The 22,975-nt window shown below is 37.3% G+C and overlaps 1 protein-coding gene across 2 annotated transcripts in view; it reads right to left on the reverse strand.

Moving 5' to 3' along the window:
- Positions 1–1,931: 1,931 nt before the first annotated feature.
- Positions 1,932–22,975, reverse strand: part of BCHE (butyrylcholinesterase) — a 76,321-nt gene continuing 55,277 nt past the window's right edge. For both annotated transcript variants that reach the window (XM_059921975.1, XM_059921976.1), the window contains exons 3-4: positions 4,693–4,859; positions 1,932–2,471 (exon numbers count right to left, since the gene is read on the reverse strand). In XM_059921975.1, coding sequence (XP_059777958.1) covers positions 2,347–2,471; positions 4,693–4,859 — 292 coding nt within the window. In that variant the 3' untranslated portion in view covers positions 1,932–2,346. The remainder of the gene's footprint in view (positions 2,472–4,692; positions 4,860–22,975) is intronic.

A 22,975-nucleotide genomic window follows, 5' to 3' on the forward strand; every position in this document is an offset into this window, starting at 1 on the left:
CTACTATATATATCTGCAATTCCCTTTCTCATCACCTCTTCTGCCCTGAAATTTTCAAGTATTTAGGATGACCCATTTGATGGCTCTCCTCCTCCTCCACCCCTGCCCCCAACCTTTTTCTTCTACTTTTTTAATGCTTCTTCCTGGCTCTCTGAGGATTCACAGTGCAATTTTCCTGCTACACAGAGGAACTGAACTTGGCTGTATCTCATCCTCCCATCCATTCACTCAATCAACAAGCACCTACACAGTGTGATGGCACTTTGCAAGCAGTTCCCAGCTGCGAATCTAGAGATGAATCTCACAATATCAAGGCACTGACAATTAATTGCCTTGGAAATTTTGTTTTTTTCACTTTTCAGAGTAACCATAAAGGATTAAACCAGGCCAAGAAAATGGGCAATGTCTGGAGAAGAAAACAGCCTTTTATTTTTTAGTGAGATAAATGAGTTTTTGTGTTGTGTGTGCATGGTTGTGTTAGCATTCGCTTCTAAAATCACTGTCACTCCTACTGCTTTATTATCGTCTCATCAATTGGTAACTCTAGTGATGAGATTTCAGACCAAGGATAAGACAGAGTAAAGCAAAATAAACTCATGGATAAAAGCTTCAGAGTAAGTCAAGAGGTGTTCTAGTTAAAATTCAAGAATGAAGCAATTTGTTGTCCAAGGTAGGACAAAGTGGTCCATGGGATCTTTTCATATGACTACATTTGTCATATGAAGGAGGTTACAGGTATTCTACAAACATTAGTTATGTTTTCCTCATTATTGCTCTCATTAAGAGAACTTTTAAAGGGTCTTTAATGCTGTTGAACAGGTATCATCCAGTTATTTCATATGTAAGAGGGTTCTACATAAAAAGGAGGCTCAAGTGATTCAGAAAACATAATAGATCCTAGGGGAATGGTCCCCGAAATGAAGATGGTGGTGTAGAATGGAAAGCCAGATAATTTGTCTATCCTTTGTATGGTTTTTTTCTTCATCTCAGGATGAGGGAAGAAATATAAAGCAAAATGTCCATTTACAGCAGCACTGAAATGAACTAACTTGGCTTGTATAACAACTCTCTTTAATCAGCTGAATTTGATAAAATACCATGATCTTTGAGTGACAATTTGATGAGGATGGCAGACCTATATTGGATCTAACTATAGACATACTTATGACCAATGAATAATGAGACTGCGTTAACCAACAGTCTACAGACCGGTAGACTCACTTTATCCTATCCTGAGTGCTAGTTTTCAATGCTTAATTAGCATAATCAACAGTATTGCCCTTTCCTGGGATTTAAAATCCCCTGACTTCTCCCCTTTAGTGAAAGACAGTGAATTTATTCATGGGATGTGTTCTCTTGCCATTCAAGTTAGTAAATGCAAATTTGTAATTTTTTAAATTATTAAAACAATATAGTTTGTCTGCAGAAAGTATAATCATTTCTTTTTTGGAATTGAACAATTTCTCTACTAAAATCCTGACATTTCTGGGTCCGGCCAAGGGTTCCCTTATTCCAGATGGTACGTGACTTCTGAAATTGTTCATTTAGACTTCTGCTCATCCACATTTTTTTAATTTTTGAGTTACCAGAAGAGTAATTTACATGTGGGCATGTTTGAGGAGAGTTGGGGAGTGGGGAGGTGAGGAAAAAAAGAGTTGAAAGAATGAGGAATATAATTTGAGGACTCCAAGCATACATATTTTTAAAAATACAAAATATAAATAATTATATTCTTTTACATTTTGTCTCTTGGTAGTAACATTTTGTTTCTATCATAAGGTGTTTCCAAGTGACCAAGTCTGTTATTTTAAGATTCTCTTAAATAAATAAATTCTCTTGCCTTTATATAAAAAAACAAAGCAGCCAATTATTTTCTGTTTGTTTTAATGTATCATATTAACATTAAATGCATAAATTAATTAAAGGAAGTAATATTGTAAATTATAGTATCTAATGTTTCAAGACCTTATCCATTTTTAAAAGATACCTTTTATGAGTGGTAATGAAAATAAAGTTGAGACTGGAAAAAGAACACAGATACTTTTTAGGGAAAAAAAAAACCATCTTAAAGTTATTCAGGAAAGAGAGAGTTTGAAGCTGCAAATTGTTTTAATATGCATATAATTAATTGTGAAACTTTATAATGTGAAATGTAATTAAATTTGTTCTAGCCATTTGGGTTTTGAAATGCTAGGTACAATACTAAGTGAAAGATGTGAGAAATCAATATTATCCTTCTGGCATTTTTGCTTCAGCTATATAATAGCTTTCTTACCAGGTGTGTAAGAGATATTTTTGCCTTGATTTACAGGAAGAAGAATGTTCTATAAAGGGTAAATCTATTAATTAGAGACCTGCACAGCTTTCTTTCTTGCTAGTGTAATCATTAAATTGATTTTTCCAGTCCATCATGTAATTGTTCCACCGATGGAATCCTGCTTTCCATTCTCGTTCTGCTTCATCAATATTTCCTGTAAAACATGGAATGAGTTGTATTAATCTAAATTTTAATCTCTGTTTACTTTCATTGAAAAATAATTTTGATTGCAGATGCCGTTTTCTCCAAGTACACTGTACAGCGATGTTTTATTCATTATTTATTATCAACTTCTCTCACTACCTGAAAAGATTTTAATTGAAATTTTGTATATTATAAAACCTAAAAACATGGCATTTCAAACTGGTTCTGTTTGTTTAAATGTAAACATTTTTATTATTAATGAATACATTGTTGATGTTATAACAATTATATCATGCATTTACTTTATATTTTATTAAATATATTTCATATAACTCCTTTGGGGGAATTATCTGAGAAAATAGTGCTAAAATATAAAATTATGTTTTCAAGACACACTGGAAGTATCCCAGAGCAAGGTATGGTAATTCCATACAGCTCAGTGTTGCTTACACTAGAAGGTTGTTCAGGCTTGTGTAGGATGGAGCAGCACCTAGCCAAAAATTTAGGAGTTTGTTTATTCAACCTGCTTTACAGTAGTTGAGTATTTAGAGATAGAGATTTTGAAGTACATTTTCAAAAATTGCTGATATTGAAATTTTATTTTACCAACAAATACATCACAGTAGACCGCATGTGCTTGAACCAGAATGACTCAGTTTGGTTTATAATAAATTAGTCATTTAAAATTTGCCCCTACCCCACCTTATTTCCCTTCAAATTATGACCCTCTCATTTACAAATATTTTAAGTAATGATTGAGAATATGTAGTCTGTGATTTGTTAAATGATACCTCTTCTGGTCTCTTGGCAGATTAAATGCATTACCTCATTGCTATTCACACCCAGAGGACACAAGGGCAGCACTGTAGCTCTGTCAAGGGATGCAGAAGCCCATCTCTGATATATATTGTGCCACAGAGCATTTAGTGATACACAGAGAACTGGTCTATCAGTAATGTTTCCCAAACAGATGAGTCCATAATTATAATTTTGGTGAGTAAAATCTGAGAATCAAAAGGCATATTAAACAATCGAATACAACTCTGAGATGTCCATATTTGCCTGAAACTAACCCCTAACCGCTATAAAGAAGAAACTAAAAACATCTACTGTATTGTGATATCTAGTACGTAGCCTGAAAATTGCGGAATGTTCTGATGAACAGAATGGTAAAGTATAAAGGAACTAGTTAGCAATGTGTCTGGTGATTGAAAGTCAATTACTTTTATTTGAAAAATATAGAAAATAGACCTGAGGAGCCACATCAGTTATAAATAGCTGACATTAAAAAAAAAAAAAAAAAAAAAAAAAAAAACAGGCAGTGAATTGTATATGTATGCCATTTTTCTCACAGAAAATGTGATCATTCATGTTGGTCATTCAAGTTTAGCCAAATATCTTCTTACCAATGAATTCTGAAATAGTAGGATAATCTGAACAATTTTCTCAGTATTTCCTTATACAAATTTAAGTAATCACTTCCTGAAGAATAGTTAACTAATTTACTACTTTTTTATTGTATTATTTAATGTATGTAGGTGGTCTTAAATATCTCCAAGCTTAGAATATTTAGAAATATTTGGATTGTGTTTTTAAATATGTAAATTTTAGAGATTTTTCCCCCCTTAGAAATCAAGGGTTCTACTATTTATCACTAATTTTTTTTTCTTATGAGTTATCTATTCTATACATATTAGTGTATATATGTCAATCCCAGTCTCCCAATTCATAACACCACCACCACACACCCCCACCACTTTCCCCTCTTGGTGTCCATATGTTTGTTCTCTCCATCTGTATCACTAAATTTGTTTTGCCTCTATTTGAGTATAAATATATAAAATAAACAATTATACATTGTTTATTTTATATATTTATTTTTTCATTTATCCATTAGTTAATTCCACAAAAATTGGCTGAATAGCGAGAGTGCCCTATTTTAGTTCCACTGCTAGGTTTCATGTTCCTCTAGGGAAAAATTCCTAGTTTTGCTTTCTTTATTTAACTGCTAAGGTGCTGCTTATATAGTAAGCCCTCAAAACATATCTAAACTTGATGGAAGAAGGTTGTTAAGATAATGTACACATTGGAATCAATTAATTGTAAAGTCACAGATGAACATTATCACTGTGCCATGAATAGTCTACCTTTTCCCCCTTTTACATAATCCGTAACCAATTATTTAACCAAATACTGAAACAAAACAAAACAAAACAAAAAACAACACACACCTGTCATTTCCAAGACTTTGGGAAAAAATAGTGTCCAGAATCTGCATTGTTGAGCACGTAGTTTAGTGTATACTCTTGGTGACTCTGTATTCAAGGTTAAATATTTTTGTTCATTGCTTTTGAAGACAGGCCATCTTGTACTATTGTTTTGGGTCCCATTTGGATTTCTAAAAAATTAAAGAGAGGCATTATAGTTCTACTGAAATTAATGATAGATAAAAATATATATATTTATATATATTGTTCTCAAAAACCAATAAGAGCTTTTAAAAAGTCAGGAAAATTGTGGAAAAAGAAAAATTGTGGATTTGTTTGATGATGTCAAGCATAAATGAACTGGGTTGAATGTTTTCAGCACCTTGAAGCACTATGTTAGTTAAAATTGTAGAAATTAAAATTTAAAGAAGAACTTATCACACACATTTCTGCTTAACATATAGGGAGAAAAATATATTCTATTCTAGAATGCTTATATTTTCTTCACACTTAAACATGTGTTTAAATTTGGGACTGATTACACATTTCCTTAGTATGTAATAACCTCGTTACCCTAGGGAACTGCCCTCAGTCTCATTTTTAAGTTGATCTTACATTCTTATAGATCTGTTCACTGATTAAAAATCTTTCAATAATTCCCCTGTGAGTTAGTTCAATAAAGGTTAGTGAACATGCTGCCACCCACATTTCCAAACTTATTTTCAGGTATTCTCTTCATGGGCCAACCAACAGGAATTAGGGACAGTTCCTTAGTGATTCCCTCCTCTATTTTACCTCCTGTCTTTGCCTAGCTATTACTTGTGCTTGGAATTCCTTCATTTTCTAACATCAGGAGTCTAGAACCTTCAGATTCTCTTTTTGTGCTGATGTTTCCCATATCTTTGTGATTTTTAAATCAGCAACACTTGGCTCTATTTTTCAGAAATTTATGATTTTTGGTTCTTTGGTACCTTGTAGGACTCAATAATATATTATTGCCTGGGTCACACAAACAGAAACTCAAAGAGTAAACATTCTGGAAGTGACTCTGTCTAGATAGTCACTGGTGATTCTAAAGATTTTTCTTTAATATATTTGTATGCTATTATTATGAGTCAGATCCTGCCTGGACTCTAGAAACACAAATGAATATGGAAAATATGGTTTCCCTCAGGGAATTTACAATCAAGGACATCCATGAAAACAAAGAACCAACAATATATGGTAGACTAAATCAAGCATAAACAAAGGGACAAAAATAGTCAGAAGAGGGAATTACGTAAAGGAATGCGATTTTAGCTGAAGTAAGGAGAAAAAATAAGGAACTGAACCAGAAAGAGAAGTTTGGAGTGCTAGAGAAAGGGAACAGAATTAACATAGTATAAATAATAAGTGTTATCTTAGTTCAAATAGCAATGAAAAAACTAGTTTTCTTGGATTCTAAGATAGAGGAGATCCTATTAGAATTATAGCTTTAGGATATAAGTGTTATAGCAGTAAGATCTGACAGCTTAGGAAAATGGTTTAGACTTTAGCTTGTAGGCATTTACAATTCTTGAGGGATTCTTTGCTAGATGGTTTATTGTGTACATAACATTTTAGAAACATTGACCTGGAGGTGGTATCTAGAATAATCAAAAAACCTAGAAATTAGTCACATATACTTGTATCATAAAAGGGAGACTAAAGTGATAGGGATAAGTAACTCATTCCTTTCTCTTAGATTCGTCTAACTTAAGCAAAGTCATATAAGAAAAACTCCAGTTGAACTTTTCTAAAAGTTTAGCACACAGAATTCTCCATTATTCAAATACCTTCTGTATATTATTAATGGATAGGAAGTTGGGAGTAGTGATAGCAGATACACTTTTTTTTTTTTTTTTGGCCGAAAGCCTGTGAACCCCTAGAATTTGGAAAGCGAAGCAGGCATTCATCCAGCTTGGTTAACTAGAGGCAGATTTTGCCAACAAGAACTTGTGTTGAATAAGTACCATAAATTCCTAATTTATCACAGATGCATAAATATTCAACCATGATTCAGGGGCTGTAGAGATAAACAGCTTCTTGATGAACTAGTTGATTTTATGTAGGAGTTGGATGATTTAATAAGAATTATTAATAACCAGAGCTATTCAAGCTAAGCCAATATCATAACAGGATTGAAACCTCTTGCTTTAGGGTATTATTTGAAAGAGGTCAGGAAGAAAATTTCTTCAGATCACAGATGGCACACTTGTCTAAGTGAATTATGTAGTCTTTTTCTTTTCTTTTAAAGCTTTAGAAACGAACAAGTACAGCTGCTGGAGGCTGGATATTAAACCAGGAGAACCATTGGTCTGATTCGGTACAGCAATTCTTATGTTCCTAAATTGCCCACTTTCCTTCTAATTCCATTCTAATTAACTTATGGCACCATTTTAACTGCACATTTATTTCTGGCTTCTGCAAATGGCGACTTAAATAGAGCTGACTTGTACTTGAGTTCAAGAGCGAAACACTAATGGCACTGCCAGTGTTCATTTAACAAACTTTGTCCTATGAAATAACTCATGACATTCCAAATTGTAATTCAGAGATAATAAAATTCCTTTGCCTATGGATGCAGATATAGTTTTCAAAAAGTGATTGAAATAGCTCTTGAAGTGATGAAGCATTTTACTCTATAATTGAAGAAACCTCCAAAGACGCTAAAACTTAACCAGAGACATAATTCTCTTCCTATTTGTATCAATTAAACACTTTGTGAAGTACAGTATAATTCCCAGATACAGAATTCTGAAACACTATATAATTTTAATTCCAAAATTATAAGATAAATTTAAACATCTTGACTTTATTATTTTTCAAAAATATTTTCTATTCTGGTTACAAAATAAAGACCTCAAAGTGATAATACTTAACACTTTCCATGAGATAAAGAAATCTCTTCTCTTTTTGTTACCAGGTTCTTTTCCCAATTTGTGGTATACAGAAGTGGTTTAACAGTCACCCATTTCACTTTTCCTCTGATGTAGGATAGAAAAATTTTAAGACATGGCTTATTTAACTAAAAAAGCAGAGTACCTTTCAAACTGTATTACAGGAAATGACCTGCTTGTCATTGGTATTTGAGCACAGATTTGATAATTCATTTTATGAAGGAATTCTTTAAAAAGACATTAATTTACTCAGGATGCCTGGCATGAAGAAGTAGGATGCACTCAACTTCATGCATCAAGTTTTCTTTGAATTACAAATTCCAATATTGCCTACCTAATCCTAACACAGGAATTAAGATTCCCTTTAAGAATTCAGGGACAGTTATTTCTTTTTTTTTTTTTTTTTCTCATTTGAAGAACTTGTCTTTATTTTTATGGGATTTAAGCAAATATCAGAATTGTTAAAGGTGTGTTCCATTTGTTTCTTTAGCTTTTTAAAAATTTCCCAGGACCACAGACATCATTTGTTCTTTCTTTCCGGCACAGGCAGCTCAGTTTCCCTGTCATCTATTCAGTCCCTCTAATGTGGTCAAGTTTAGGCACTGACATTTTTTTTTTTTTTTTTTTTTGGCTGCATTGGGTCTTTGTTGCCGCGCATGGGCTTTCTCTAGTTACGGCGACTGGGGACTACTCTTTGTTGCGGTGCATGGGCTTCTCATTGCGGCAGCTTTTCTTGTTGCGGAGCATGGGCTCTAGGCTGGCAAGCTTCAGTAGTTGTGGCACGTGGGCTCAGTAGTTGTGGCTCACGGGTTCTAGAGCACAGGCTCTAGTAGTTGTGGTGCATGGGCTTAGTTGCTCCGTGGCATGTGGGATCTTGCCGGACCAGGGCTTGAACCCGTGTCCCCTGCATTGACAGGCGGATTCTTTTTTTTTTTTTTTTTTTTTATTTATTTTTGGCTGTGTTGGGTCTTCGTTTCTGTGCGAGGGCTTTCTCTAGTTGCGGCGAGCAGGGGCCACTCTTCATCGTGGTGCATGGGCCTCTCACTATCGCTGCCTCTCTTGTTGCGGAGCACAGGCTCCAGATGTGCAGGCTCAGTAGTTGTGGCTCACGGGCCCAGTTGCTCCGCGGCATGTGGGATCTTCCCAGACCAGGGCTCGAACCCGTGTCCCCTGCATTGGCAGGCAGATTCTCAACCACTGCACCACCAGGGAAGCCCCGACAGGCGGATTCTTAACCACTGGCCACCAGGGAAGCCCAGCACTGACATTTTTAGAAGGTGAAACTTCTAACTATATTTTGTGTTTCCAAATAGTTGCCTTTGGGTCTACCTTCTTCTACTTTGAGATATGTCCTCCAGAGCTAGGGGTTTCCCTGGGGCCGATTGCCGCACTGCAGGTCTAAGGCCCAAGTGTCCAGTCGGCTTTATGAATGATGAAAGTGGTTTTGATCTCCTCTGTTAGACACCTGTGTCTGTCTCCCAGCTCCAAATCACATGCCGCCTCTGGGAAGCCTGCCCGGCTCTCGTTTCCCATTCCATGAGGTGACATCTCCTGTCCTGCGTAATTTCTAGGAAGTCCTGGGGAAGCAAACACTGTGTCCTTACGCTAGTGTATCCTGGTAACGTAGCCTGACACTTAGGCAGTGCAGGCAAGCTCTGCTGTGACGTCAGATAAGGAACTTCATTTCGTGTGCCTCGGTTTCCTCATCTGGACCCTGAGACGGGGCCTGGCGCTGTGTGTGTTCCGTGGGAGCAGGTGAACCACCTCTTCTGGGTGGGCATTTTCAGCTATTTTAACTATGTATTCACTTGTCCTGTTATTTTGGAGGCTCCTTTAGTCCAGAGATGTCAGTAAATTCCACTTAATCCTCTTTTCTTCCCTGATTTCCTTTAAACAGGCATCCTGGGCTGTCTGGTAAGGAGCAGGGTCGTGAGAACTGTAGCATTTGGTTGCTTGGGCTTCTGAAAACAAAAACCTCAACAAAGAGTAGCTTAAAAATCAAGACTTTTTTTTCCTGACACTATAAAGACAAAAGGAGGACAATTCCTGGTTTGGTTGTGTCAGTGACTTAGAAGCATTTGTTACCCAGGATCCAGGCCTTCCCCTCTTCCCACTTGGTCATTCTCAGTGTGTCCGGGGTCCTCGGGTGGCTTCAGGAATTCTGGGTGTCCTTACTGTATTCCTTTCTGTATTGTTTCAGTTATCAATCTCTGCAACTAGTTTTTAGGATGTGTGACTACATCTAACTTTAGTAAGATTCTTGATCCCCAGCTTCAGGGCAGGGTGGCCCAGTGATTCACTGAGTTTATGGATCATGGGTTTTTCCTTGCAGCTCAAGTCACGTTTAACCAAAGCAAATCTCTTCTGTTTCAGTGTCACCATCTGTCGGAAACTTAGATCTTGAGTGGGAACCCACACACAGGATGACCCTGTGTCCTGGGGGGGGCTCAGGGGTGACAGGGAGGTGCCTTGTGATTGCAGTAGCCGTTAGGAGTCCCCTTCAGAGCCTCTGTTCTGTGATCACTTGAACAGGTTTCAGAGGGGAGCATCAGGCCCATGCCCCCTTCCACACAGCCTGGGGGCCTCTGCCGGACACCTCAGTGCCCATTTATCTGCCTTAGCAGAGTCCTGCTAGTGTTGGAGGGTCTCCTGCAGAGGCGGGGGGTGGCTGTGTCCCACCATGAGGACAAGGACACTGGCAGCAGAAGCTCTGGGAAGCACTCCCTGGTGTGAGCCCCCCCAGAGTCCGCCGTCAGCCCAACCAAAGAGCCTGGGTAGGCTCCAGTGCCGGGTTGCCCCAGGCCAAACAACCAGCAGGGAGCCAGAGACAGTTATTTCTATCTAAGATATACAGTGATTTTAAAGTGAATATATTTTACAGTGCTTTACAATCTAGTAAAATGAAGCCACGATTAGCAGTTGTAAATTGAAAAGCCACCTGAAATATTCCACAATCATAAGTGTGCTAAAGACATACAGTATATATTGGATAATTTCTTAAATATGCAAATATTCCTGGATTTATATTCTATGTCATGTCATGCTTAAATAAAACTGTATTTTTTTGGGGGGGGGGTGAGGTAGAAAAGGATAATTTTATTACTTTGCCAGGCAAAGGGGGACACAGTGGGCTTTTGCCTTCAAAAACTATGTGTCCGCAAACAGTATTTTAATTTAAAGAATAGAGGGGTTATAAGAGAATCTGAATTTAGAGATTAAATCCATCCTTTCATTAAACAAATATTAACTGAGAGTATAGTATTGAAACTGTGCAACTCAGATTGGGAATTGAACCCACGTTCTTTTAACTGAGATCACACACCTGGTCGCAGGACTTAATGAAGCTCAGGTTCTTGATGTCTCATCACAGAAAGAATTCAGTGAGAGACAAAGTGATAGGTAAGAAGTGGATTTATTTAGAGAGAAATACAATCCACAGATGGAGTGTGGGCAATCTCAGAAGGTGAAAGCGGCACCAGGGTATGGGGTTGTCAGCTTTTATAGGGGTGGGTAATTTCATAGGCTAATGAGTGGGAGGAGTATTCCAGCTATTTTGGGGAAGGTGTAAGAATTTCCAGGAATTGGGCCACCACCCACTTTTTGAACTTTATGGTCACCCTTGGAACTGTCATGGCGCCTGTGGGTGTGTCATGCTGATATGTTACAATGTTGCTGTGTTACAATGAGTATACTGAGGCTCAAGGTCTAGTGGAAGTCGACTTGTCCGCCATCTTGGACCTATTTGGTTCTAATCAGTTTATGTTGTATCCTCGGGCTATGTCATTCTTTTAAAGTTGTGCCCTGCCCCCTTCCCTCCTGTTTCATTATGCCAGCCTTGTTTGAATCACTGAAGATTCAACAAAAACAAAAAAGACAGAAATCCCTGCCTCTTACAGTTTTCATTCTATGAGAAAGATAGATGATAAAGATGAAAATAAGGGAAAATATATAGTATGTTAAACAGTAATAGCTGCTCAAAATAATAATAAAGTGGAGAGTGGGGATGATAGGAAATGAGGAGTGTATATTGTGTGTGTGTGTGTGTGTGTGTGTGTGTGTGTGTGTGAAGAGGCAGTGGTGAGGGACTGTATAATAATGAATTTATTGGCCTTTGTCCACATTTCCTTGTGAGATAACCCCTAAGTCTTTGGAATTTTTCAGTGTACCTGATACTTTATGCTAACAAGGTGACATGTTGTGCACATGATGGCTTTTGCTAATGCCACGACTCAGGGTAAGGCTGTCACACTGATAATTTTAGGGAAAGAAGTATCCTCACGAGAAAGGCTAACCATGTGATTAAAGGGTTGGGACTTTGAAACAAGTGATATCATCCTGATCTCCAGGAAGGAGAGGAGCCTGAAGATTGAGTTTCACCACTTGGCCAATAATACAATCAACCATGCCTTTATGATGAAGCACCAGTAAAACTGTGAACCTCAAGTTCAGGTGAGCTTCCTGGGTTAGCAATTCTCCATGTGCATATTGCCACATTTTTTTTTTTTTTAAATGATAAAGAAACTGGATTTTATTTTACATGCCATCAGAATATTTCAAAATGTTTAAGAGGGTACGTGAAAGGATAAGATCTACATTTTATTGTGTGAATTATTGAATTTTATTTTATTTATTATACAGCAGTTTCTTATTAGTCATCAATTTTATACAAATCAGTGTATACATGTCAATCCCAATCGCCCAATTCATCACACCACCCCCCCCACCACCACCGCTTTCCCCCCTTGGTGCCCATACGTTTGTTCTCTACATCTGTGTCTCAATTTCTGCCCTGCAAACAAGTTCATCTGTACCATTTTTCTAGGTTCCACATATACGCGTTAATATATGATATTTATTTTTCTCTTTCTGACTTACTTCACTCTGTATGACAGTTTCTAGATCCATCCACGTCTCTACAAATGACCCAATTTTGTTCCTTTTATGGCTGAGTAATATTCAATTGTTTATATGTACCACATCTTCTTTATCCATTAGTCTGTCGATGGGCATTTAGGTTGCTTCCATGACCTGGGTATTGTAAATAGTGCTGCAATGAACATTGGGGTGCATGTGTCTTGTTGAATTATGGTTTTCTCAGGGTATATGCCAAGTAGTGGGATTGCTGGGTCATATGGCAATTCTATTTTTAGTTTTTTAAGGAACCTCCATACTATTCTCCATAGTGGCTATATCAATTTACATTCTCACCAACAGTGCAAGAGGGTTCCCTTTTCTCCACACCCTCTCCAGAATTTATTGTCTGTAGATTTTCTGATGATGCCCATTCTAACTGGTGTGAGGTGATTCCTCATTGTAGTTGTGATTTGCATTTCTCTAATAATTAGTGATGTTGAGCATCTTTTCATGTGCTTCTTGGCCATTGTATGTCTTCTTTGGAGACATGTCTATTTAGGTCTTCTGCCCATTTTTTGATTGGGCTCTTTGTTTTTTTAATATTGAGCTGCATGTGCTGTTTATATATTTTGGAGATTAATCCTTGCTCCTTTGATTCATTTGCAAATATTTTCTCACATTCTGAGGGTTGTCTTTTCATCTTGTTTGTAGTTTCCTTTGCTTTGCAAAAGCTTTTCAGTTTCACTAGGTCCCATTCGTTTATTTTTGTTTTAATTTCCATTACTCTAGGAGGTGGATCAAAAAAGACCTTGCTGTGATTTATGTTAAAGAGTGTTCTTCCTACATTTTCCTCTAAGAGTTTTATAGTGTCCAGTCTTACATTTAGGTCTCTAATCCATTTTGAGTTTATTTTGGTGTATGGTATTAAGGAGTGTTCTAATTTCATTCCTTTACATGTAGCTGTCCAGTTTTCCCAGCACCACTTATTGAAGAGACTGTCTTTTCTCCACTGTATATCCTTGCCTCCTTTGTCATAGATTAGTTGACCAAAGGTGCGTGTGTTTATCTCTCAGCTTTCTATCCTGTTCCATTGATCTATATTTCTGTTTTTGTGCCAGTACCATATTGTCTACATTACTATAGCTTTGTAGTATAGTATTAAGTCAGGGAATCTGGTTCCAAGCTCTGCTTTTTTCCCCTCAAGACTGCTTTGGCTCTTCAGGGTGTTTTCTGTCTTCATATAAATTTTAAGATTTTTTGTTCTAGTTCTGTAAAAAATGCCACTGGTAATTTGATAGGGATTGCATTGAATCTGTAGATTGCTTTGGGTAGCATAGTCATTTTCACAATATTGATTCTTCCAATCCAAGAACATATCTTTCCATCTGTGTCACCTTTGATTTCTTTCATCAGTGTCTTATAGTTTTCTGAGTACAGGTTTTTACCTCATTATGTAGGTTTATTCCTAGGTTTTTATCCTTTTTGTTGCAATGGTGAATGGGATTGTTTCCTTAATTTCTCTTTCTGATATTTCGTTTTTAGTGTATAGGAATGCAAGAGATTTCTGTGCATTAATTAAGTACCCTGCAACTGTACCAAATTCATTGATTAGCTCTAGTAGTTTTCTGGTGGCATCTTTAGGATTCTCTATGTATAGTATCATATCATCTGCAAACAGTGACAGCTTCACTTCTTCTTTTCCAATTTGTATTCCTTTTATTTCTTTTTCTTCTCTGATTGCCATGGAGAGGACTTCCAAAACTATGTAAAATAATAGCGGTGAGAGTGGACATCTTTGCCTTGTTCCTGAACTTAGAGGAAATGCTTTCAGTTTTTCACCATTGAGAATGATGTTTGCTGTGGGTTTGTCGTACATGGCCTTTATTATGTTGAGGTAGGTTCTCTCTATGCCCACTTTCAGGAGAGTTTTTATCATAAATGGGTGTTGAATTTTGTCCAAAGCTTTTTCTGCATTTATTGAGATGATCATATGGTTTTTATTCTTCAGTTTGTTAATATGGTGTACCATATTGATTGATTTGCATATATTAAAAAATCCTTGCATCCCTGTAAAAATTCCCACTTGATCTTGGTGTATGATCCTTTTAATGTGTTGTTGGATTCTGTTTGCTAGTATTTGGTTGAGGATTTTTGCATCTTTATTCATCAGTGATATTGGTCTGTAATTTTCTTTTTTTGTGGTATCTTTGTCTGGTTTTGGTATAAGGGTGATGGTGGCCTCATAGAATGAGTTTGGCAGTGTTCTTTCCTCTGCAAATTTTGGAAGAGTTTGAGAAGGATGGGTGTTAGCTCTTCTCTAAATATTTGATAGAGTTCACCTGTGAAGCCATCTGGTCCTGGACTTTTGTTTGTTGGAAGATTTTTATTCACAGGTTCAATTTCAGTGCTTGTGATCATCTGTTCATATTTTATATTTCTTCCTGATTCAGACTTGGAAAGTTAAACCATTCTAACAATCTGTCCATTTCTTCCAGGTTGTCCATTTTATTGGCATAGAGTTACTGTAGTAGTCTCTTATGATGCTTTGTATTTCTGCGGTGTCTCTTGTAACTTCTCCTTTTTCTATTTCTAATTCGATTGATTTGAGTCTTTTCCCTTTTTTTCTTGATGAGTCTGGCTGATAAATTTAATCCATTCATGTTTAAGGTAATTATCGATATGTATGTTCCTATTACCATTTTCTTAATTGTTATGGCTTTGGTTTTGTAGGTCCTTTTCCATTTTATCAATTTTGTTTATCTTCTCAAAAAAACAGCTTTTAGTTTTATTGATCTTTGCTATTGTTTTCTTTGTTTCTATTTCATTTATTTCTGCCGTGATCTTTATGATTTCTTTCCTTCTCCGAACTTTGGGTTTTGTTTGTTCTTCTTTTTCTAGTTCCTTTATGTGTAAGGTTAAATAGTTTATATGAGATTTTTCTTGTCTCTTGAGGTAGGCTTGTATTGCTATAAACTTCCCTCTTAGAACTGATTTTGCTGCATCCCATTTTTTGGGTTGTCATGTTTTGTTGTAATTGTCTCTAGGTAGTTTTTTATTTCCTCTTTGATTTCTTCAGCGATATCTTGGTTATGTAGTAACGTATTGTTTAGCCTCCATGTGTTTGTGTTTTTTCCGTTTTTTTCCTTGTAACTGATTTCTCATCTCATAGCATTGTGGTCAGAAATGATGCTTGATATGATTTCAATATTCCTAAATTTACTAAGCCTTGATTTGTGACCCAAGGTGTGATCTAACCTGGAGAATGTTCCGTGTTCACTTGAGAAGAAAGTGCAATCTGCTATTTTGGATGGAATGTCTTATAAATATCAATTAAATCTATCTGGTCTATTGTGTCATTTAAAGCTTTTGTTTCCTTATTAATTTTCTGTCTGGATGATCTGTCCATTGGTGTAAGTGAGGTGTTAAAGTCCCCCACTGTTATTGTGTTACTGTCAAATTCCTATTCTATAGTTGTTAGCAGTTGTTTTATGTATTGAGGTGCTCCTATGTTGGGTGTATATATATTTATAATTGGTATATCTTCTTCTTGGATTGATCCCTTGATCATTATGTAGTGTCCTTCCTTGTCTCTTGTAACATTATTCATTTTAAAGTCTATTTCATCTGATATGAATATTGCTACTCCAGCTTTCTTTTGATTTCCATTTGCATGGAATAGCTTTTTCCATCCCCTCACTTTCAGTCTGTATGTGTCCCTAGGTCTGAAGTGGGTCTCTTGTAGATAGCATATATATGGGTCTTGTTTTTGTATCCATTCAGGGAGCCTGTGTCTTTTGGTTGGAGCATTTAATCCATTCACGTTTAAGGTAATTATTGATACGTATGTTCCTATTACCATTTTCTTAATTGTTATGGGTTTGTTTTTGTAGGTCCTTTTCTTCTCTTTTGTTTCCCACTTAGAGAAGTTCCTTTAGCATTTGTTGTAGAGCTGGTTTGGTGGTGCTGAATTCTCTTAGCTTTTGCTTGTCTGTAAAGCTTTTGATTTCTCTGTCAAATCTAAATGAGATTCTTGCTGGTTAGAGTAATCTTGGTTGTAGTTTCTTCCCTATCATTACTTTAAATATATCATTCCACTCTTTTCTGGTTTGTAGAGTTTCTGCTGAGAAATCAGCTGTTAACCTTATGGGAGTTCCCTTGTGTGTTATTTGTCATTTTTCCCTTGTTGCTTTCAATAATTTTTCTTTGTCTTTAACTTTTGTCAATTTGATTACTATGTGTCTCGGTGTGTTTCTCCTGCCTGGGACTCTGCCTTTCCCTGACTTGGGTGGCTATTTCCTTTCCCATGTTAGGGAAGTTTTCAACTATAATTTCTTCAAACATTTTCTCGGGTCCTTTCTCTCTCTCTTCTCCTTCTGGGACCCCTATAGTGCTAATGTTGTTGTGTTTAATGTTGTCCCAGAGGTCTCTTAGGCTGTCTTCATTTCTTTTCAGTCTTTTTTCTTTATTCTGTTCCGCAGCAGTGAATTCCACCATTCTGTCTTCCAGGTCCCTTATCCGTTCTTCTGCCTCAGTTATTCTGCTATTAATTCCTTCTAGTGGATTTTTCATTTCAGTTATTGTATTGTTCATCTCTTTTTGTTTGTTCTTTAATTCTTCTATGTCTTTGTTAATCATTTCTTGCATCTTCTCAATCTTTGTCTCCATTCTTTTTCCTAGGTCCTGGATCATCTTCACTATCATTTTTCTGAATTCTTTTACTGGAATGATGCCTATTTCCACTTCATTTAGTTGTTTTTCTGGGGTTTTATCTTATTCCTTCATCTGGTACAAAGTACTCTGTCGTTTTATTTTTTCTATCCCTCTGTGAATGTGGATTTCCTTCCACAGGCTGCAGAATTGTAATTCTTCTTGTTTCTGCTGTCTGCCCTCTGGTGGATGTGGCTATCTAAGAGGCTTGTTGCACATTGCCACAATTGATACCATGAAGGTAATGTATCTCTGAGGACATCAAAAGTTTCTGTTTGGAACCTTGTCAGTCATAGATTTTGCTCTATGCATCTCTTCCTTTCATTCTGAACTATATCGTTTTGCTATATTAAAACTGTTCATTGTAATTATAGCATTTTCCTCGGTTCTGTGAATCATTCTAGTGAATTATCAAATCTGAGGGCATCCGTGGGGACTGAACTTGCAAGTGTTGTCAGAATCTTGGGCCAACTTGACAGTCTGAAGGCTGTGTCTTCACCTTGACTTTGGCTACCTCTGGGTAGTGAAACTCTGCAATATTTGATAGGAAAGAAACTTTTAAGTGAAGAGGACAAGAGTAAGCCATGCAATTTTTTTGAGGGAAGAATATTTTAACAAAAGCAAGAGGAGACCTTCAAGATGGTGGAGGAGTAAGACGTGGAGATCAGCTTCCTCCCCATAAATACATCAAAAACACATTCATGTGGAACAACTCCTACGTAACACGTACTGAACGTTGGTGGAAGACCTCAGACTTCCCAAAAGGCAAGAAAATCCCCACGTAAATGGGTAGATCAAAAGAAAAAAAAAAAGAATAGGGATGGGACCTGCACCTCTGGGAGGGAGCTGTGAAGGAGGAAAAGTTTCCACACACTATAGAGCCCGTTCACTGGTGGGGATGCAGGGGGGCGTGAGGGGAATCTTTGGAGCCATGAAGGAGAGCGCAGCAACAGGGGTGCAGACGGCAAAGTGGAGAGATTCCTGCACAAATGATCTGTGCTGACAAGCACTCACCAACCTGAGAGGCTTGTCTGCTCACCCACTGGGGTGGGTGGGGGCTAGGAGCTGAGGTTAGGGCTTTAGAGGTCAGACCCCAGGGAGAGGACTGGGGTTGGCGGTATGAAGACAGTCTGAAGGGGGTTAGTGCACCACAGCTAGCTGGGAGGGAGTCCAGGAAAAAGTCTGGACCTGCCAAAGAGACAAGGGACCATTATTCCAGGGTGCACGAGGAGAAGGGATTCCTTCCCCATGTGCCCACAGAAGCAGAGCACCACCTAAGTGAGCTCTAGATACAGGCACAAGCCGTGGCTATCAGCTCAGACCACAGAGATGGGCATGAACTGCTAATGCTGCTGCCGCTATAACAGCAGAATCCTATATGAAAGTGCAGGTAACTACCCCAACACCCCTACACACACTGGGAGCCTGTGTAGCACACACTGCCAGGGTCCCATGATACAGGGACAATTTTCCCGGGAGAACACATGGTGTGCCTCAGGCTGTTGCAATGACACACCAGCTGCTGTTGCTGCAGGCTCACCCCTCATTCTAATTATGACTACCGTACCCCTCCTTCTGCCTGGCCTGAGTGAGCAAGAGAGCCCTAATCAGCTGCTGCTTTAACCCACTCCTGTCTGGGTGGAGAACAGACTCCTGAGGGAGGCCAGCACACAGAGGCAGGGCCAAAACCAAAGCTGAACCCCTTTGTGAGTTGTGCAAACAAAGAAGAGAAAGGGAAATTTGTCTGTGCAGCCTCAGGAGCAGCAGAAAAAAATCCCCACAATCAATTTGATAAACTCCGCATCTGAAGAATACCTCAATTGACAATGAAGGTTAACAAAATTGAGGCAGTGGAACTTGGGAGCAACTGTAGACTTGGGGATTGCTTTCTGAGTCTAATTTCTTTCTGGTTTTATGTTTAGCTTAGTTTAGTTTTTAGTGCTTATTATCATTGGTAGATTTGTTTATTGGTTTGGTTGCTCTCTTCCTTTTTTTTTTTTTTTTTTCTTTTTCCCGTTTTGTTTTAGTGTGTATACATATGCTTCTTTGTGTGATTTTGTCTGTTTAGGTTTGCTTTTACCATTTGTCCTAGGGTTTGGTCTGTTCGCTTTTTTCTTTCTTTCTTTCTTCCTTTACTTCTGAACCACATAGGTGGCAGAGTCTTGGTGCTCTGAACAGGTGTGGGGCCGGAGCCTCTGAGGTGGGAGGGCCAAGTCCAGGACATTGGACCACCAGAAACCTCCCTGCCCTACATAATATCAGTCGGTGAGAGCTCTGCTAGAGATCTTTGTTTCAACACAAAGACCCAGCTCCAGCCAACGGCCAGCAAGCTCCAGTGCTGGATGTCCCATGCCAAACAACTAGCAAGACAGGAACACAAACCCACCCTTTAGCAGACAGGCTGCCTAAAGTCATACTAAGTTCACAGACACTCCAAAACACACCACCAGACACAACCGTGCCCACTAGTAAGACAAGATACAGCCCCACCCACCAGAACAAAAGCACCAATGCTTCCACCAGGAAGTCTACACAAGCCACTGAATGAACCTCACCCACTGGGAGCAGACACCAAAAATAACAGAAACTATGAACCTGCGAACTGTGAAAAGGAGACCCCAAACACAGTAAGTTAAACAAAATCAGAAGACAGAGAAATATGCAGCAGACGAGGGAGGAAGGTAAAAACTGACCAGCCCAAAAAAAGGAAGAGGAAATAGGCAGTCTACGTGAAAAAGAATTCATAATAATGATAGTAAAGATATCCAAAATCTCAGAAATAGAATGGAGAAAATACAAGAAACTTTTAACAGGGAGCTAGAAGAACTAAAGAGCAAACAAACAATGATGGATTACACAATAAATGAAATTAAAAATACTCTAGAAGGAATCAATAGCAGAAAAACTGAGGCAGAAGTATGGGTAAGTGACCTGGAAGATAAAATAGTGGAAATTACTGCCACAGAGCAGAATAAAGAAAAATGAATGAAAAGAATTGAGGACAGTCTCAGAGACCTCTGGGACAACATTAAATGCACCAATATTCGAATTATTGGGATCCCAGAAGAAGAAGAGAAAAAGAAAGGGTCTGAGAAAATATTTGAAGAGATTATAGTTGAAAACTTCCCTAAAGTGGGAAAGGAAATAGTCAATTAAGTCTAGGAAGTGCAGAGAGTCCCATACAGGAGAAATCCAAGGAGACACACCCAGACACATGTTAATCAAACTATCAAAAATTAAATTCAAAGAAAAAATATTAAAAGCAGCAAGGGAAAATCAACAAATAACATTCATGGGAAACCCCATAAGTTTAACAGCTGAACTCTGAAGAAAGCAGTGACAAACATATTTAAAGTGATGAAAGGGAAAAAACTACAACCAAGATTACTCTACCCAGCAAGGATCTCATTCAGATTCAACAGAGAAATTAAAAGCTTTACAGAAGAGAGAAAGTTAAGAGATTTCAGCACCACCAAACCAGCTTTACAACACATGCTAAAGGAACTTCTCTAAGTGGGAAACACAAGAGAAGGAAAAGACGTACAATAACAAACCCAAAACAATTAAGAAAATGGTAATAGGAAAATACATATCGATAATTACCTTAAATATAAATGGATTAAATGCTCCAACCAAAAGACATAGACTGGCTGAATGGATACAAGACAAGATCCGTATATATGGTGTCTTCAAGAGACCCACTTCAGACGTAGGAACACATACAGACTGAAAGTGAGGGGATAAAAAAAGGTATTCCATGCAAATCGAAATCAAAAGAAAACTGGAGTAACAATTCTCATATAAGACAAAATGGACTTTAAAATAAAGACTATTACAAGAGACAAAGAAAGACACTACATAATGATCAAATGATCATTCCAAGAAGAAGATATAACAATTGCAAATATTTAGGCACCCAACATAGGAGCACCTCAAAACATAAGGAAAATGCTAACAGCTATAACAGGGGAAATAGACAGTAACACAATAATAGTAGGGAACTTTAACACTCCATTTTCACCAACAGACAGATCATCCAAAATGAAAATAAATAAGGAAACACAAGCTTTAAATGACACATTAGAACAGATAGACTTAACTGATATTTATAGGACATTCCATCCAAAAACAACAGATTACACTTTCTTCTCAAGTGCATGGAACATTTTCAAGAATAGATCATATCTTGGATCACAAATTAAGCCTTGTTACATTTAAGAAAATTGACATCCTATCAAGTATCTTTTCCAACCACAATGCTATGAGACAAGGTATCAATTACAGGAAAAAGACTGAAAAATACAAACACATGGAGGCTAAACAGTACGATACTAAATAACCAAGAGATCACAGAAGAAAGCAAAAAGGAAATCAGAAAATACCTAGAAACAAATGGCAATGAAAATATGATGACCCAAAACCTATGAAATGCAGCAAAAGCAGCCCTAAGAGAAAAGTTTATAGCAATACAATCTTACCTCAAGAAACATCTCAAATAAACAACTTAACGTTACATATAAAGCAATTAGAGAAAGAAAAATTAAAAAAAAAACCCAAAGTTAGCAGAAGGAAAGAAATCATAAAGATCATATCAGAAAAAAATGAAAAAGAAATGAAGGAAACAATAGCAACGATCAATAAAACTAAAAGCTGGTTCTTTGAGAAGATAAACAAAATTGATAAACCATTAGGCAGACTCATCAAGAAAAAAAGGGAGAAGACTCATATCAATAGAATTAGAAATGAAAAAGGAGAAGTAACAATTGACGCTGCAGAAATACAAAGGATCATGAGAGACTACTACAAGAAAAGATATGCCAATAAAATGGACAATCTGGAAGAAATGAACAAATTCTTAGAAAAGTACAACCTTCTAAGACTGAACCAGGAAGAAACAGAAAATATGAACAGTCAAATCACAAGCACTGAAGTTGAAACTGTGATCAAAAATTTTCCAACAAACGAAAGTCCAGGACCAGATGGCTTCACAGGTGAATTCTATCAAACATTTAGAGAAGAGCTAACACCCATCCTTCTCAAACTCTTCCAAATATAGCAGAGGGAAGAAAACTCCTATACTCATTCTACGAGGCCACCATCACCCTGATACCAAACCCAGACAAAGATGTCACAAAAAAAGAAAACTACAGGCCAATATCACTGATGAACACACATGCAAAAATCCTCAACAAAATACTAGCAAAGAGAACCAAAAGCACATTAAAAGGCTCATACACCATGATCAAGTGAGGTTTATCCCAGGAATGCAAGGATTCTTCAATATATGCAAATCAATCAATGTGATACACCATATTAACAAATTGAAGAATAAAAACCATATGATAATCTCAATAGATGCAGAAAAAGCTTTTGACAAAATTCAACACCCATTTATGACAAAAACTCTCCAGAAAGTGGGCACAGAGGGAACCTACCTCAACATAATAAAGGCCATATATGACAAACCCACAGCCAACATCATTCTCAATGGTGAAAGACTGAAACCATTTCCTCTAAGATCAGGAACAAGACAAGGTTGCCCACTCTCACCACTATTATGCAACATAGTTTTGGAAGTTTTAGCCAAGGCAATCAGAGAAGAAAAAGATATAAAAGGAATCCACATTGGAAAAGAAGTGAAACTGTCACTGTTTGCAGATGGCATGATATTATACATAGAAAATCCTAAAGATGACACCAGAAAAATACTAGAGCTAATCATTGAATTTGGTAAAGTAGCAGGATACAAAATTAATGCTCAAAAATCTTTTGCATTCCTATAAACTAACAACAAAAAATCTGAAAGAGAAATTAAGGAAACACTACCA

The sequence above is a fragment of the Balaenoptera ricei genome, chromosome 4, assembly GCF_028023285.1.
Source record: "Balaenoptera ricei isolate mBalRic1 chromosome 4, mBalRic1.hap2, whole genome shotgun sequence".
Classification (NCBI taxonomy): domain Eukaryota; kingdom Metazoa; phylum Chordata; class Mammalia; order Artiodactyla; family Balaenopteridae; genus Balaenoptera; species Balaenoptera ricei.